Source organism: Aureobasidium melanogenum (genome assembly GCF_000721775.1).
Source record: "Aureobasidium melanogenum CBS 110374 unplaced genomic scaffold scaffold_1, whole genome shotgun sequence".
NCBI classification, from domain to species: Eukaryota; Fungi; Ascomycota; class Dothideomycetes; order Dothideales; family Saccotheciaceae; genus Aureobasidium; species Aureobasidium melanogenum.
The window spans coordinates 1,715,192-1,732,429 of record NW_024470053.1 but is presented as its reverse complement, the minus strand read 5'-3'; the positions used below and the strand labels follow the sequence as shown (position 1 = coordinate 1,732,429).

General features: G+C 49.7%; 5 protein-coding genes across 5 annotated transcripts; 3 read left to right on the top strand and 2 right to left on the bottom strand.

Annotated features, from left to right (window-relative positions):
* Positions 1–2,352: 2,352 nt before the first annotated feature.
* M437DRAFT_23204 (uncharacterized protein) lies at positions 2,353–3,318 on the top strand (the record flags this gene model as incomplete). Its single annotated transcript, XM_041019054.1, has 3 exons — positions 2,353–2,604; positions 2,678–3,140; positions 3,203–3,318. Coding segments are annotated over 3 exons (831 nt in total), but the record flags the coding sequence as incomplete, so codon positions are not given.
* A 1,031-nt stretch (positions 3,319–4,349) lies between these two features.
* On the bottom strand, positions 4,350–9,542 carry M437DRAFT_36463 (uncharacterized protein; the record flags this gene model as incomplete). The annotated part of the gene is made up of 5 exons (XM_041019455.1): positions 4,350–5,355; positions 5,410–5,806; positions 5,996–6,860; positions 6,924–9,337; positions 9,401–9,542. 5 exons carry the CDS (start codon positions 9,540–9,542, stop codon positions 4,350–4,352), a joined length of 4,824 nt encoding a protein of 1,607 aa, XP_040884663.1.
* A 450-nt stretch (positions 9,543–9,992) lies between these two features.
* Positions 9,993–10,836, bottom strand: M437DRAFT_80281 (ARF/SAR superfamily; the record flags this gene model as incomplete). Its single annotated transcript, XM_041027327.1, has 6 exons — positions 9,993–10,124; positions 10,202–10,282; positions 10,340–10,485; positions 10,544–10,560; positions 10,618–10,728; positions 10,778–10,836. 6 exons carry the CDS (start codon positions 10,834–10,836, stop codon positions 9,993–9,995), a joined length of 546 nt encoding a protein of 181 aa, XP_040884662.1.
* Positions 10,837–12,184: 1,348 nt separating this feature from the next.
* On the top strand, positions 12,185–13,717 carry M437DRAFT_80280 (uncharacterized protein; the record flags this gene model as incomplete). Its single annotated transcript, XM_041027326.1, has 2 exons — positions 12,185–13,584; positions 13,633–13,717. 2 exons carry the CDS (start codon positions 12,185–12,187, stop codon positions 13,715–13,717), a joined length of 1,485 nt encoding a protein of 494 aa, XP_040884661.1.
* Positions 13,718–14,065: 348 nt separating this feature from the next.
* M437DRAFT_71448 (uncharacterized protein) lies at positions 14,066–15,081 on the top strand (the record flags this gene model as incomplete). The annotated part of the gene is made up of 2 exons (XM_041025673.1): positions 14,066–14,434; positions 14,503–15,081. 2 exons carry the CDS (start codon positions 14,066–14,068, stop codon positions 15,079–15,081), a joined length of 948 nt encoding a protein of 315 aa, XP_040884660.1.
* Positions 15,082–17,238: the final 2,157 nt, after the last annotated feature.

The following is a 17,238-nucleotide window of genomic DNA, read 5'->3' as shown; positions in this document are numbered from 1 at the left end:
AAGCCTCCTCGCGAGGCGTTTACGGATTTGCGGTTTCTCGTATGGAGAAAGGATAGGTCCTCGAGTATGAGCAAGGGTCAGTCGCATTAAGCGTTGCTCTGCGGAAATAATGGCTAAAATACAATTTTGTACAAGTTCCATCCGACAAGTAGATGCAAAGAATGCTGTAGTAATAGATTTTCATATAGTTTAGGCAAGATCAAACTGGCTGCAAGTCTGATAACGTGTAGCAAATTTCATTGCTAGAAAAAAAGGTTCTGTGCTGTTGCTCTCGTTTCTGTTTGTAGATCACTTTTTCTCCTTTGTCCACTAACTCTACTCGCCAACCTCGCTCATCGACACTACTCGAAAGAGTTAGCCTCGAAGGAGGTGACGCGCAGATATGTGCAGGCTCAAGTACAGAAGTCGCGCAGCCTCGCAGCGTCAGCAACGCAGAACCAGGGTCCTCGGTCCCTAAGCTGAGCTTCTCCAGGTGTCTTCCGATTCCAAAGACCAAACATCATGAAGAAACATCATGATATTCATTAGTCGAAGAGAATGGTGATGAAGAGACATTGTCTCTCCTTCCGTGGCAATGTTCCATGTTAAATAAATTTTCAAGAGTTGTAACTAGAGTAAATGTGTCAATTTTTCGATGCGCAATCCTCCCTTCAAAGGTCGTCGTATATGCTACATGTGTTTTGGGTGCTTTAAGCGTCGGGAAGCCTCGACACAGACTGGTCGCCTTCTGTTTTTGCCTTTTCTTTAGGCGTCTTGGCGGGCGTCGCATCGATAGGGTGATGCGATTCTTCAACTCGAACAAACTTAATAGTCGATTGAGAAACCCATGATTTCTTTTTGTGCAAACAACTTTTCTCATCGTCCTTTATAACTTGGCTTACTAGGTTTCAATTTTTCATCCTTGTTTTGCAATCTCCTACGCGCGTTCTTTTCGCGAAGCGAAAAGAACACGCTTCGGAGATTGCGGAGCGTGTGTTCGAATCACACAGGCGTCGATCTTTTGCTCTTTTTGCATCGACATGGACGTGTCAGGACGCATATCTTGCCTCTCGTTGAGTCCTAGAAGGTGGCAGTCGATATTGTGTCGAGAACAGCGATTTTTGGTAGAGAAATTATGGCTTGGCGTATTGCAAAGTTGACGACGCTTGGACTCCAAATCCCAAAGCCCGACGCCGACGCCGACGCCGACGCCGATGCCTCAGGGGGACCCCAAAACTCATCAACAACAATGAAGAAAAGTACTGAAGTGTCGCCAGTTAGATGTCAGATTCCAGCAGAATACATGGCACATTCGTGAGGCCACAAGCTTGTGGGCCGAGCTACCATCGAACAACGCCAACCAACAATTTTTGCTGTTTATGGTGCACGTCTAAGATCTCCTCTGTAATAAGACCAGAGCATCATCCTCTGCCTGCCTCGTCCACATGCACCACGTGTGATAGCCTCGATTTTGCTCGGATCTACATTTAATCTCACCTGGAGCCGAAAACGAATACTTTAGCCAACGGGTGATATGTCATGTCCCTTAGTGGCTTCTTCTTTCTAGAGCCAGTCATAAACACTTCCAAGTGGAGTTCACGGACTTCCTCGATCGCTTACCGAGGCCTCTTTCGCCAATCGCATCTCCCTCGTGAAGGTGATTCATCGTTCTGTAAGGGTGGTTGTCAACTCGTCAAAAAGCTTGTTTGACTTGTACCGCAATAAAGACGTTTGAGTCAGCGCCAACGGCTTATGAAGGACTTGTGTTCCTCCTCTCAACTGACAGAAAATCTCAACTAGCATCTTTCTTTTGTTTGTTTCAACTCGTCTAAATTCTCGAAGATCTGCAGAAGGTAGGATCCTGTTTTGCACGATATCGCTTATGGACGACGGAGATCGTCTGAGACATCTGAACACATCATGTTATCATCGTATTTTTGTGCACCAAGCGCAGCTGAAGACAGCCACTTGTCGTGTCACTTCGAGGAAACCGTTGATGGCAAGGATGCTTGACCTTTTGCCTCGAAGTCCCAAAGGTTGAAAGCCGCAAGCCTTCACATTAGACACCAGTGCCCAAATAAAGAAGTAGGTCACATAAGAGAGCGTAAGTGAGACATACCGCGGGGAAAACACGGAGAGCTCAAATAGCAGAGTATCAGCGAAGAACGGAATAACTTTAAAGTCGCACGATGGCAAAACGGTCATGGACTAAACGTCCAAGTAGACTTCAGCTGACTTCAATATAAGGGTCTAGGTCTGCGCCGCACGAAGTATCATCCCTTGCTCAATGATTCAGTTATAATTACAAAGTCTGCAAGCGAGTTGAGATTTACTGGAACCCGAGATTTCTCTAGGAGATTGGTTGTCACAACCATGGAGTGGCACGACAAATGGACATCCATCTTCGGTGTCACGATTGCTATGATCGTGTTGCCACTCATTGTTGTTCCTTTACGCTGCTACGTGCGTATTACAAGGCGTGCTTTCAAGATCGATGACTGGCTTATCATTGCGGCACTCATTTTCCATCTTGGAGCTTGTGCAGTCACGTTGTGGGGATTCATGTACGGTCTTGGTATGCCCGACGAGGTCCTTAGCTTGGAAAACCAGATGAAAGGTGTTCAGGTATGTATCTACATCTCTCGAGAGCTGAGCATCAAGTATGAAAAATCAGAGACTGACATCAATAATTAAACAGACCTTTGCGATGTACAAACCAATCTATACACTAGCCACCTGCTTGATCAAGTGCAGCGTCTGCTACACGTTCCTCCGTCTGTCGACATCTCCGAAGATCAAAAAAGCACTACACTGGATCCTGATCATTGTCAGCTGCTCTTCACTTGTCATGTTCATTGGATCTTTCTGCTATTGTGTGCCTTATTCAGCAATCTGGACACATTGGCACCATCCCCATACCCCTGGATATTGCCTTCCTGGAGCTGTAGTACTGACTGTTGGATACTCGTTTGCGTGCACAACCATATTCGCAGACTTCGCATGCGCGATCATCCCTGGTATTATCCTCTGGCAAACAGTGATGAGCACAAGAAATATGGTTATGGCTTGGTTTATCTTAGGCCTGGGTGTGCTGGCAGCAGCAATGACGATTTGTCGTTTGCCTTACATAGCATATTGGACTCACGAAACCAACATGAGCTGTAAGTATAATTCCACCATATCTATCACATTCAACCCAGAAATAAGTGCTGACAAAGTATAGATGGTCTAGGAAGAATCCTCCTCTTCGAACTTCTCGAGTGTGGACTCGGTATTTTCGCATCCTGCGCACCGGCACTGAAGCCTTGGTTCTCTGCCTCGATGACTTCTTTGACGTCTCTGCTGCACCGTTTGACAAAGTGGACCACACTAGGCTCGCAAGTTACGGGCTCCAACAACAAAAACCATCATCATCTACAAGATCTCGAGAAAGCAGAGCGGGGCCAACAAACGCTATCTTCACGTCCAACATCTGCTGCAACGGCACCGCCTGTGCCCAAGATGGATTTGGTCATTCCAGATATTGAGGACACGATTATGGATACTGTGATGGATGGACAAGATAAGGGATGGGACGGATACCAGCCTCCGGTACAGAGCAGCAGGCCGAGTGCTGTACCTGTCATCATGGTCTCGAGGGTTCGAGCTGAGAGCGGGGATTACACGAGCACTTGGGATATTGCCAGGGAGGGCGATAATAATGACGGACCTTCGCGGGCATGAGACATGGCTTCCAGAGATACCTTTGGTTAATGAGATACACGACTTTTCTTCCTTGCCTATGACTTCTTGTTGATCGATCATGTGTTGGTTGTCGTCACTGATTGGCGTGGCCTTGCGCTGTTGCTTGTATGATGGATGGAAGAGAAGTCGCTCGGCTTGAATACTCGTCATCGTGTTGGTAAAAACAATAGACATGATGATTCGTGATAGGTACACGAGCTTTGATGTAGATTCGGTCGGTACGATGTGTCGTGGTGAGTCGAGATGCGAAGGATGTTGAAAAGACTGGTGGCAGTTGGGTGAACTGTAGGTGTCTTAAGTTGTTTTTAGGAAAGGAAAGGGTGTACAGAGATTGTCGTCATCATGCCTTCCAATCGTGGGCACCAAATCGTGAAGTTGAAGGCCATCAACCTAAACTCAGGAAGCGCAGACGATATTCGACGAACTGAATTTGGAAAGAACAATCGATAATTTAACTCATACGTTATGTAGAATGCTGATGAACAAGACAAACCGAAATGCCTGCCACGTAATCCATGCATCAAAAGGAAAGAACTCCCCTTCAGTATTCCAGATTCATCATGCCACATAGCCCAATGTCAGAGATCCGATCCTGACGCCTCGCACGAAACCTTCAGTGCAGCAAATCAAGGCCCGCAACAAACACCCAAAACATCTCTTACATCAATCATACCTAATTCCCCACTAGTGATTCTTCCAGCCATCAAGGAACCCGATCCCCAAAGGCCTCTTCGCTCTTCCCATCGTCTAAACTTGACCTTGACCTCCTTCAGCAGACCACCCAAAACAACTCTAGCCTTTGGAATGGCGGGCCTATCCTCCAGGCTAGCAGACAGAATAGCATAGTCATGGGCGAACAGACATGCTTGTACGAACGCGTGTTGCCACAAGCCTTGCTGTGAAAGCAAGGGTCCTGGCAAGACCAAAATCTCAGAATTGGCATCGAGGACGTAGCAACCTTCTGGCTCCAGGTCGTCTTGGGTGAAAGGTGCTATCTCCGAGATTGATGCCTCGAAATCAGTATTGGGGGATTTGCTTGACCCATCACTGTTGGGTCGATCGGTGTTAGGAGACTTCGGCGCACTCCACGAGGGACGGCGGGAGAAGTAGCTCGTGAACAGTGAGGCCGCGGTCTGCTTAGGCTTCTCCTTCGTTTCGATCCTGAACAGGCGCACTGAAGAATGCTCCCAGTTACCACATCTTCCCTTCCAGAGTGCTGGCGACTGACATATACTGGTGTCGCCAGTATCATGAATCTCTGCGAGAAACTCGGCTGTCTCCTTGCCTTCGTCGATCTCGGTGAAGCCACCTCCAGGATTGAGGTCCATAGAGATCAACCGAGTGCTTCCGATGGCAGTAGCTCCACAACCGCTGCCTTTCCACAACCAAATCTTTGTCTCCTGGAGTGTAATAGGGCGGGCGATAATGTATGGGTATTCAGAGCAAAGGCTGCTCTTGCTGCGGTCGACCTCATCGAATGCAATATGACCCATATGTGGACGACCACAAAGCATGTATGGCTCTTTTAGATTTTCTGCGCGTGAACCACGACGCGTAATCACAATGCCGCCAAGTGCTTGGAAAAAGTTCGCGGGTTCACGAGCTTGGTCGATAATGTATAGTTGTGTTGACCTAGGTACGATATTAGCTCTATGGGAGTGGGCTTAAACACAGGGGATTTCTTACTTCTGACCGACACCAGCCTCTCGGGCAATGCGTTTGGCATGTGCTTGGGTCTCCAGGATAGTCGACTCGGATATGCGGTCACCACACCAGAGGTACACTTCAGCCATCCTCGTCATGCTGGCAGTGTAGAAGATATGGGTGCAGATGTACATAGAGCTTTCAAACAAGATGTGCTCCTGTTGTGCTGGTAGAGGAATTAGAGTACCATCAGACTTGATCTCTTTTATCGAGGTCCGTAGAGTCTTGATCTTATCAGACTCTCCGGAGCGGGATCCCAGAATCGTTTGTGTATCAGTGTTCAACTGCAACTGGTTGTTTGATTGAGGCACGTCGCCGAAGAAGTTGGCCAATTCGCGTCCAGCTGGGAGATCAAGCATGTTGGGCAAATGAGGTAGGTCTATCGAACGTCCAGACACACGTCAGCTCTCTGTCACTTCCGTGGGCTCTGGTCTGGAACCCAAGGCACAAAGTAATCAAACTGCTCAAAAGCAATCAGAATTTGAACAAATAAATCAAGACGAATGTAAATCCAAGTTCTTTCTCTTTGTGCTTGCATGTTGATGAATTTGCTAATGCTAAGACTTACCTTTGGTACTCAATTGACCACTGACGATTCTCGAACTCTTTGCTGGCTTGGGTGGAGCTCCGTTACCGGGCGACTGTACTTGATCATGACCATTAGGAGTCCGTTTTGGCTGGTTAATAGTGTCTTCTGTGATACCAAGTCCCAGCTTCGGCGACGCGTTGTATCTGAGTGGCGAGTTGGAGAGGAGTCCAGCAGATAACATCGCCGCCTCTTCGTCCTTCTTAGTGGGGAGCTCTATGGGAGCACGCTTTTGTGGTGTCGTCTGTGCAGTCTTTCCCCACATCGAGGCAGCACTCTTGACTGATGAAACACTTTGGTTCTCCTTATCCGCCTCAGTCGCGTTCACTGATGGTAGAGGCTTGTCCTGTGACCTTGACACAGCAGTAGCCATTCCTGGAAGAGCCTTGCCTGGGAGTGCTCGACTGAAACCAGAGGCTTGGCGAGAGGCAGACGTAGGAGAAACAAGGCCAGATACAGGTTCTTTGCTCACTGGGGAAGCAGCTGAAGAGGTACGAAGGGGCAGCTTGAAAGGGGCAGGCGACTCCGACTTATCAGTGGTTGCGGAAGCAGGTGTACTCAGTGCTGGCTTTGCAGACGTGATGGGCTTGGGCTTCTCTGCACCGGTGGTCGTGGCCACTTCGAGAGAGGATCTCGCTGACACAGGAGTCGTAGGCTTATCTGCTTGAACGGGAGGGAATGTCATTGACTTTGTCGGAGTGGGAGTTTTGGGTTTCTCTGCCTCGCCGATTTGTGGCTTCGAGAGATTGATTGATGCAGCTCTTACAGCCGCAGACTTGGGTCGAGGTTGCACAGGAGTCTTAGTCGTGGGCGAACTTGGTGATGGCAGGTTGATTGAGGAGATACGCTTTTCCGGCACTGATGGGGAAGAAGAAACACGCTTCTCAGGCTCAGACGCGATAGATGAGACACGCTTCTCAGAAGTAGCCGCAATAGAAGAAACGCGCTTTTCGGGTGCAGGCGTGGCTTTGGTAGTGGTCTCCGGCGCACTTGATTTCGGCTTGCGTCTCTTCGGTCCTTTAGCACGACTCTTGGTCATGTGAGTGAGCTGAGTACCCTCGCCTGGCTCATCTTGCGCAGAAGACACACGACTGATTGCAGGAGGGGAGAAGGGACTTCCTGATGGCGGAGTGTTTGACGTACTCGGCGGGCCACGCGCTAATAGTCCTGCTAGAGCTGGGTTGAATCTGTCGGCGATCTTGTTCGACATAGGTCTCGTTTGCACCTGGGGTTTAGAAGACTCCTGCTGTAATCGTTTAGGAAGCTCTTGTGCTGCTGGCTTGGTAGGCTCACGTGTCTCTGGCTTAGGAAGCTCTTTCGTTTCCGGTCCGGGTTTGTCCTCGGTTTTGGGTGCTGATTCCGCGGGTTCCTCATCAGCAACAGAAGATGGCTTTGATTCCATGGAAGCGCGCTTGAGTTCAGCCTTCTCGGTAACGCTACTTCTCTTCTCGGGGACGGGTGCCTTAGGCTTCCCTCTAAGATTCTTGTGGAATGACAGAGCCTCAGGCGTAATGTCTCGATGTGACTTTGCAGGAGCAGGAATGTTGAGTGTGCTGTTTGACCGGCCAAGCTGCTTTCGAACAGAGAGTGCCTCTGGCACAGATGAAGGAGCTGGAGAAACCTTTGGTTCTGGTGCAGGCTTCTCCGCAGCTGCCTTAGTCATTTCTTCCTTCTTCTTCAACAAACTCTCCTTGAGCTCATCACGCCGCTCTGTTTTCTGTGGACCGGCGCTGAGAGACAGACCTGCTTTGCCGCGAAGAATGTTGTTCTTTAGCTCGTCAGGTGCCACGTACTTCTCAGTCTGAGCTTTCTTGAGTTTGCCGAACAAAGCCTTGAACTCCGGCTCCTGCTCTGTCTGCGGGCCAATGGTACCACTTCGTGATTTTAAGCCTGAGCGGAAATCGGTCTTCGGTGTGGTCTCTTGTTTCAATTCGGGTGATTTGAATTCACCTGACCTTAATTCTGGAGATTTCAAAGTAGGGAACCTAGGCGATGACGAAGCGGCGGGTTTGACAGGGTCGAGAGCTTGCGGCTTAGGCGGCAGATGAGGAACCGATGATAGCGAACTCGGTTTCTGAGCAGCTGGCTTGACTAGCTCCTTCTCTGTGAACTTAGAGGAGAGTGCGGTCGGTTTTGAGGGTGTCGGCTTGGCAGGTTCTTCCTTCTTCAGTGTATTCTCCTTGCTCTTGTCGGTATGATGGTTGTCCAATGATTCTTGCTCCTTAGAGATGTTCTGCTCGATTTCCTCGTTCTTCGATACCTCCTTGGTTGGCTCCTGCTTCTCTAGTTCTGTCTTTTCGGATAATTTGGGCGTCAAATCGAGCGAAGGGGTGGAGGCTCCTGGTAGAGCAGATTTGCCTGCAAGCGAGATAGGCTTGGCCTTTGTGGGAGGTGTGACGTTTCTGGATGCGCTGGGAGAATGTGTGGGAGTGTTTCTCATAGACGATCTCTTTAGTAAACCCTGGCCAAAGGTAGGCGTGTCCTGGGCTTTTGCGGCATCGATGTTTTCCTGCGATGGTGAAGCCTCGGCGTTGCCGCGTTGCTGTTTTGCCTTTGCAAGGTCCGCCATCCAACTAGGCTGAGTCGATTGTGGTGATGCAAGCGGCTTGGGAGATTCTGGACGAGTAAGAGCACTCTCAAGCCAACTAGCTTTGGTGGGACTACGGCTCCATCTCTTGTTTGGGCTGAGTGGTGGAGACATGAGGCCTTCAGGAATGGGTTCTTGGCCCGAGAAGGAAGCCATCGATCTCGAGCGCGAGTGCCTAGTGGTGGTTGTTCTCTCAGGCTTTTCCTCCTTGTTATCTGAGTCGGGGCCGATGTTGAGGTTGCTTATGGTACTATGGCTTGATGATGGGCGAGTAGGAGTGTCATCAGCATTGGCAGCGCTGCGGAAACTGGCAGTTGAATCGTTACGAGCCAGGGATGATGGACCAGCTGTGACACTCCATCTCTTGTTGACACTGTCGTTGCGCTTCAGCATGGCACTCTGCACAAAGCCACCCATGCCCTTGGTCGGCGAACTGGGTCGATCCAGACGGCTCTGCGCGCTGGACATGGTACGGCTGAGAGCATCGGCGCTGTCTGGCGCAGCAAAGCGTTGCGAGTCACGAGAAGGCAGAGGAGTGCCCTTCTCGGGGATAGACATCATACTCATGGGCCTGACCGACGAGGCCCTGGTGGGTGAGCCCATATCGACAGACATGGGGCGACTGCGGGGTGGGCGCGAAAGAGTGCTGGCACGAGAGGGTACGGCGCTGCTAGGAGAAGCCCTGTGCGGGCTCGTTGACGGTGACATTGAGGGTGACGACATGCCTCGCTCGCTCTCTGGGTCGGTATCTGTCAGTAGGGGCCGGTGTAGTTGTGGTTGAGGAGGCTCGTGTGACGCACCCAGCTTCCGAGCAAGTCGTGAACTTGCGATCTGCGCCTCCAATTGCTCCTGACGCTCATTGTCTTCCCTTTGTCTCTTCTCCTTGAGTTCACGCACACTCTCCAAGAAGGCGTTTGTATCGAGATCGGGTGTATCGTCCATGGTGTATGAGTATCGTGGGTCGTATCGTATAGGGTCCAGGTAATGATGGTATCTAATCCATAATCGATCAATGGTTGGATCAGCGATTGGAAAGCGTCTGGCGACTTTGATATGGAGGAAGAGGGTTCAACAGTCGACCAACGACTAAACACTGGCACTCTCGTCTTGTTGACATTTATTTGTGTACCCGGCCCTCCCCAAACCCACCAACGTCCCGGCCGCACTTGTGACGCGCCGTGCGGCCCTTTGACTTCGACCAATCACAGCTCGCCTGCCTTTCTGAAACATCTCCGTCAACTTCCCTGCAGTCTGTCTGTGTACAGCTCATATAATTTTTGATTGCTCGCCCTATCTCATGCTTTTGACCAGAGATCTATTTCCATGTCCGATCTGCCCCTAGCTGTCTTCCATCCCTCCTATAGAAGCTTCGATACATAACCCCTAAGCGCTTCAGTACAAAAAGAGCCGGTCCTTGGCATCTTGCACTACCCATTTGAGGCCTTCCTGAAGGTTCAACCCAGTCAATGCACTGCACTCCATAATGTTCCACCTGTGCGTGTGAATTGTGTCGAGTCGCAAGGCCTACGTGGATTCTCTGAGTCAGTATCGTGCTTGGTAAACATTGGAACCCCACTGCGGCTGGCGAGGGAACCACAAACCTTGCGTATCTCCTCCGAGCTCATGCATCCTGCCACATCGCTCTTGTTCTTGAACACGAGCAGACTTGCTCCCATCAACCGCTGCCGTTCCTATCAGTATCCACTTGTCATCGTTTGACCGTGTCAGAGCCTTTTTACCTCTTGCAGAAGAAGCCCCTCCAGTTCTTGTCGACAATCGTCAATCCGTTCTCGGTCTGTGCCGTCCACCACCCATATGAGTGTGTCCGTCTTCTCAAAATAGTTCTTCCAGTATGTCCGAAGCGTCTTTTGTCCGCCGACGTCCCCTGTCTCCCGTGTAAGTTTTGCTGTCGGCACCTCGCACCCAACCCTGGTCTCCCTTACAGATGTTCAGCTTGTATCTGTTTACCTCAGCTATCAGCTCCACATCTTGCTCCAAGATGCCTAGGCAACCTCACCCATCATAGTCAATTGTTTTGATAATAAAGCCGAGAGTCGGTGAGACCGTATTGATGTCTTCGCCCATGATGTTTTTCACTATCGAAGTTTTACCGCTGTTGTCAAGTCCACTATATGATGGTCAGCCAGTCGCACCCACACTTTTCCAAATTTACATACAGCATCAATATCCGCATCTCCTTGTCCTTGAGACGTGCTTTGCGAAGTATTGACAACATAGTGACCGTAAATTTGGTCCGAATGGCGTATAGGGAGACGAAAGAGAAGAAGAGTCAAAAGGCAGACAGGAAAGAATAAGAGCAGGTCACGTGCTTTCCAATACTATTGAGTATCTTGGATATTGTTCACGACTACCACACTTCGAGGCGAGGATAAAGGCTTATATGCACTCTATATCTACCTCGTGGGTTGAGTGCCATGTACTTCAGATCTATCACATTCCCCGAAACACTTTCCGTGTCATGAGCTTTTGCGTACTACGGCTGGGAGAAGGTGTAGAAATTATCGTCCAGATATTCGTACTTTAATAACTCACACTCTGTCTTTGTGTACATGCTGAGCTATGACCGAATGTTGTGATTTCTACGTATGCCTCTTTTCGTACCAAAAAGGTCGTCCCCACCCAAGATACTCGTCGACCTCCTCTGTCTGGAAGCTTCCCCAGATCCTCCAGGGTAATCTTGCTCAGACTCCTCTCCATCTCTTTGCAACCAATGTGCCATGTCCAGCCTCAGACCAGCCACTCATTGCGATACCGTTGAATGACGAAATTGCTCCAGAGAATACGTTCATGGTGTCAATATCGAGCGTGGCATCTGAATTTGACTTCCTCGCCTCGCGTGGAAGCGAGGTGGGCAATCAAGGCCTTGAGCAATCGTCGTTAAGATCAGCCAGAGAATGGCAGTGCGAGACGGCCGCGTGGTGTGTTGGAGACTCACCAGTGGTATAAAGGCTCTCGAGCGAAAGCGCATCAATGCCATAAGAACGCGAGTATGCCAGGAAAGGCAGACGAGACAGGCCCCTATTAGGGACGTCTCTGTCCAATTCGAACTTTTCTCACCCAATGCAGTCTGTTGACTTGATCGCAGTGTTTCGGAAGTCTCGAGCTCTGATCTGCTAGGTCGGTGCCGGAACTGCTGTCAGACGGCATCTGCACGAGCACATTTGGCGCAACTGTTCGAAAGGCTGCGAGTCGTATCGATATCCAATGTCATCGATGTAATGGCATCGCTGCTGACAGCCTCATGAACCATCTACATTCGATATTGAATGGAGCTTATTTGCTCATTGCCCTAGCTTCGGAATTTCATCAGTCCATCATCGCTGAAAAGTGATTGAAATAAGTGAATGTTCACTGACAAAAATTCAGAATTGTCACAGACAGCGTTTGCACGGATCTCAAGCAGGCTGAAAGTAAGGAGCGCGAGGGCTTCGTCACTTCCAGTCTTGGACTTGGTCGTTCACTCTCCTTGATGCAGGCAACCGCGACTGACGCACGCGACTTCAACTTTTCAACCTCATCCAACCTCGACTACTCGGATTCATCATTCTTCCAAGTGCGCAGACATGAACCACACAAGAAGACGCCCCAAAAAGCAGTCAGCATGGATCAGCGACAAGGAGCTCAAGAAAATGACAGCCGGAGCTTCTCTCACTCCCCCTCCTGATACACAACAGTTTGACTACGGCGACAGTCTCGATCCCCACTTATTCTATTCCTGGGGAGGCGAGCACGCTGAACCACCTATCTGGTCCGAACGTCCTATTTACAAGAATCGCAATCTCCAAGGAACAGTTGCACAATGGCAAAGCAAGGTCGAGGTGGAGCCCAAACCACTTGGCGCAACATCTCGTGTCAGAGGCAGTACCAACTTTGTATTCAACGTCGGCAAAACCAAGGCTGCTAGTGGTCAGCTCTACTTCCTGCCGCTGAAATGCAACGAGACCCTCATGGCCGAACTTGTTCCTCGAGCATGGATTCCTCAAGTCTTCGAACCTGGTCAAACCCTCCAGACTTTCTGGCAGCAACATATCAGAGAGGCACCTCAACCCCAAGAGCAGTCTGATTTGGATGGCCGCGGACCGTTCTGGAATGCCTATCTGAATAACAATGCCGCAGCTCAGTTCCCACCAACCCATCCCGCCCACAAGGGATGCGACACTAGTGAGGACACACCACAAGACAAGGAAGTGCGCGAGAACGATCGTGGTAGCCAGGGATGGATGAACCAGTATCTGCAAGACCCCAAAGCCTTCATGATGGCTCGCTTCGGAAGAAAGGCTGGCCCAGAACGAGAAAAGGAAAAGCTCGACGAACCGCTTGAGGAAGCAGATTTCGTTGAGCAAGCACCAATGGTTGACAACAGAATTAAGCCCGTACTCAATCTGTTCGTCCGCATGGCCCAGCTTGGCGACATTCCTCAGATTACCGAAATCTACAATCACTATGTTCAGCACAGCGTGTGCACCCCAGAGTTGGAGCCTATCAGCATCATGGACATGAAGGGCCGATGGGAGAGTGCGCGAAGCGGCCACCTACCGTTTCTTGTCGCCTGTTCGCCTAGGGGTTACGGGGGAAGGAAACGCTTCAAGGATCGACCTGCCATCGACACTGTTCTCGGCTTTGCTTATGCTGATGAATTCGCTGGCCCGCGAACGGCTTTGCGTTTCGCTGTCGAGGCTGGCGTCTTTGTGGATTCGAACCCCAGATGCAGACGTAAAGGAGTCAGCAAATGTCTCATCGACAAGCTCCTTGGACTGCTGGACCAATTTTACCTCCAGCGTGGTGGCTACGATGTCGAAGAGCAACTTGGAATCGGTACTCAGCGTCTCGTCTCACGCATCTTCATTAATTTTATGAACTCCGAACATGAAAAGACCAAGGAATGGGTGGTGCCATACCTGGAGTCTTGGGGCTTCAAACAGCAGTCCACGACCAAGAGAGTTGGTTACAAGCTGGATCAAGTGTAAGTAAAAATGACCACTGTTGAAAGGTATCACTAACAGCCTTGAAGCTTCGATATCACGACGTTTCACAGGGAAACAGGCCTAGTGATTGTGCCTAATAACCCGCCTATCCCTCCTCCCAAGGAAGAATGAAATCGTGTAGACGGCACAAAAGTGCTGCACCTTGCATGAAGCCACGACAAGCGAGTGTAAAAGGAATGGCATGACAAGACATGGCAGGCAAGAGAGATACTTTGTGATACTGCTTCAGAAGGCTTAGACGGTCGGGCAATAGTTCACGTTGTGCAAAGGAAAAACAATCGCTCTGCATGTTCAATGACGAGTGAAAGCAATTAATTAAATCGCCTCGAAAGAAGAAATAATTGGCCATGCGGAGCGGAGAAGAAGGCTTGGCTTCCCCGAGACCCTAATGACTTTAATTATTCTTTTTGCTCTTTCCACAAAACCAACCTCGCATCATTGTTATCATATACAACAGAAATGTCGCTCGCATTAGGGAAGCGCAAGCGCACAGTGACATCCAAGTCGACACTACCGTCCAAGAAAGCCACAATTGCGAAAGCAGCACCACCGCCTCCAGCACCAGAACCAGAATCGGATGCCGAAGATAGAGAAGCGCTGAATGATGCATTCCGTCGCGCTTTCGAGAAGCGATTCAAGGCCATAGAAGAAGACAAACCAGTAGAAGTCGAAGTTGAAGAGGAGGATGACGAGGAAGATGAGGATGAAGCCTGGGATGGTATCTCGGAAGAGGAAGAAGATGACGAAGACGAGGTTGAAGTGGTTGAGCACAACATGTCCAACTTTTCGCGCGACCGAGCAGACAAAGCCGCATTGAAAGCGTTTATGGTACTTTGTCATTCCTACAAGTGTTCTTACAGACTCACAAGCTGATCATGTCATTTTGCGCCAAACAGTCCTCCAAGCCACCCACCTCCTCAGACACACCCAACACATCTAAGCAACCCACAAAGAAGAAAGACGAAGACACCGAAGGCGATACAGAACAAGACGACCTAAAGAACGACCTCGCCCTACAACGTCTGCTCAAAGAATCCCATCTCCTAGACGCTTCATCTCTCTCCACCGATCCTTCTGGCAAGAACCGCCATAAAGCCACTGATCTCCGTCTCCTCGAACTCGGCTCCAAGACTTCTATCTTTGCGCAAAAAGATATGCCCAGACATCACAGAGTGGGCATTCAGAAGAAGAAGGAAAACAAGGAGATTGAGAGGAGGCGAGAGGCCAAGGAGAATGGTATCATTCTTGAAAGAGTTAGAAAGGAAGGAACAGATGGCAAGGGAGGTGGATTCGGAGGTGGTAATAAGAGGGAAAGAGGTATTGGAAATCCAAGCGTGGGTAGATTCAGCGGTGGTACGCTGAAGCTGAGTAAGAGAGATGTAGCGGGCATTACTGGACCAAAGAGCAGCGGGAGAGGCGGCAAGGGAGGTCGGGGCAGAGGTGGTGGTAGGGGAGGAAGAGGAGGCAGGAGATAGAGAGTTTGAGTCGCCCGTCATATGGCACACTCGTATCGCTCTCTCTCTCTCTCTCTCTCTCTGCAAGAGAGGTCGCGACTGTCAACTGTTCAGGTTTTCATGCCCAAAACAGAGGCCTGGCTAGCGAGCTTCAGCTACTCGTGCTCTACTGTAGCACATGAAGGATCAACAGCAACAGCGACCATTCTGTCGAGCTTAGAGATGGGAGATCCACCAGGAATCTTGGTCTTTCACTACAAGGACAACAGAGGATCCAGCATGACTCAACTCGAGATATAATGTACGACTTGAAGTCGGGTCTTCGCAAATGACAAACGGCGAGTTCACGCGCAACAAGATTCAATAGTGGCGCAAATATTGCAGCCTGAGTCAAGACTCGGAGAACTGAGAACATGTAGAAGCCATGGTTGCTGCTCAGGAAGGATTTTTAATAACGAGCCTGATTGTTTGTATCTCAGTGTCGCACCTGCCCCCTGTAACCATACAAACCTTCTAGTCTGTGAAAGGCACATCACATGCAGATCAGAACGTGTAAACAGACTAAAGTTGGAGTCGTTATTTTGTCCTCGTCTCGGGCTTCGAAAAGTGTATTTTGCGTTCTACTCCGAGTATCAAACTCTCAAACTCTCATCAGTTGAGAAAGAAGTCTTGCGCATTTTTCCCTTCATATAACTCTTTCTGCTAGGGCAGAATTGCAATCTTTGTGTTCTTGATATAAGGTGTGGAAGCTTGCTTGCGCCGTTGTTGTTTTGTTTCAATGGTTCGCCATTTTTACAGATGAAACGGTTTTGTGTGCTCTGAGCCTCAATCTTCTATACATGTGCAACGTTGTTTTCTACCGGTCTTGATCTCCTACGGCAGTCCTCGGTGGAAAGACTCGTGACGTTAGATGATTCTTGTCGTGTCTCTGTGAGTTGTCCATCTTTTCAACATGCCTTCTGCAAAGCTTTTGCTTTCCTGCCTCTTGACGTTACATTGTTGGGTTCACTTGAGCTATGCTACTTGTGGCGCTTCGGGTCGGGTATCTTGTCTTGGGAATATCGAAACTGCATACCGAAAATCACATTAGTGCCCACGAAGGTAGTTTGTTAATATATTATGCAACAATCTTAGCAGCCGTGGTAGCGCAAACTTGTAGCATCGTCAGATCCAACTTCCTATTCGGACCTAGCATCAAAGACCCACCAAGCTTGTACGATTTCCGCAGCTGAGTGCAGGTGGTCGATCCAGGAGTTTTGGAGTCACAAGTCAGCTTTGGTCGGTGCAGTAAGGACAACGAGGCAAGATCTTGCCCGTTGTAATAATGCGGCCGGTTACGACTGACGCCGCGGCTAGTAGAATCTGTGATCTACGCCATTGGAGGCTTTAAGGATGTGGCGCGCCTGAGAATGCATGGCGACCTGAAAGACGTTGGTGACATTTATAGCACGCCCAGGAGGCTGTAGATTGGCATCCCAGATCTGTGAGGATGCAGTGATGTCTTGGTCAGTCCAAATACCGGACTGTGTCAAAAGTGAGTAGCGCTCGGGTCAATCTCTACTTGAAGGCCATGAGAGCAGAAGAGATCTTACAACATAAGTGCCTAGATCCTCGACAGCTCGTCTGCGTTGGACGATTTCATGCTCAACATTGCGACGTGGAACGAGTGCTGAACGCCCCTGACAAGAATACGGCAACAGTGAACGCCTCGCACGGCCCACCCAGGGAAAACGATATCGCACGTGTTTTAGAGTTCGAGGATATCATCTGTGTCTGTGAATGATACAAGTTCTTTCTCGTATCCAAGAATTCAGAAGAGGCATGAGTGCCGGCATGTTCAATTTTTCCAAACCAAGGCAGTGGTGCGAGCGAATGTCTGTTTGTTGGCTAATCAGACTTGGCATCGCAACGGCGTTCCGCAAAGAGAAGCAGGTGTTGCGGAGCGCGAGTCCGCCGAAACAAGCTAGCCCGAAGCTACTGTTGCAATGCTAGTATGCGTTGACAACCATGCCGCCGATGCCGGGCATTTACTTGGTGCTTATGGGTATCCAGAGCTGCGGAGATCATACCAATGAATGATCGACGACGAGTATTTAGAAGATTATGGAAGCGTGAATGATATATTGTAGGGAGGTAGGGCGCAGCGTACAAAGCTATCCACTCTGTTACGAGTTGCAA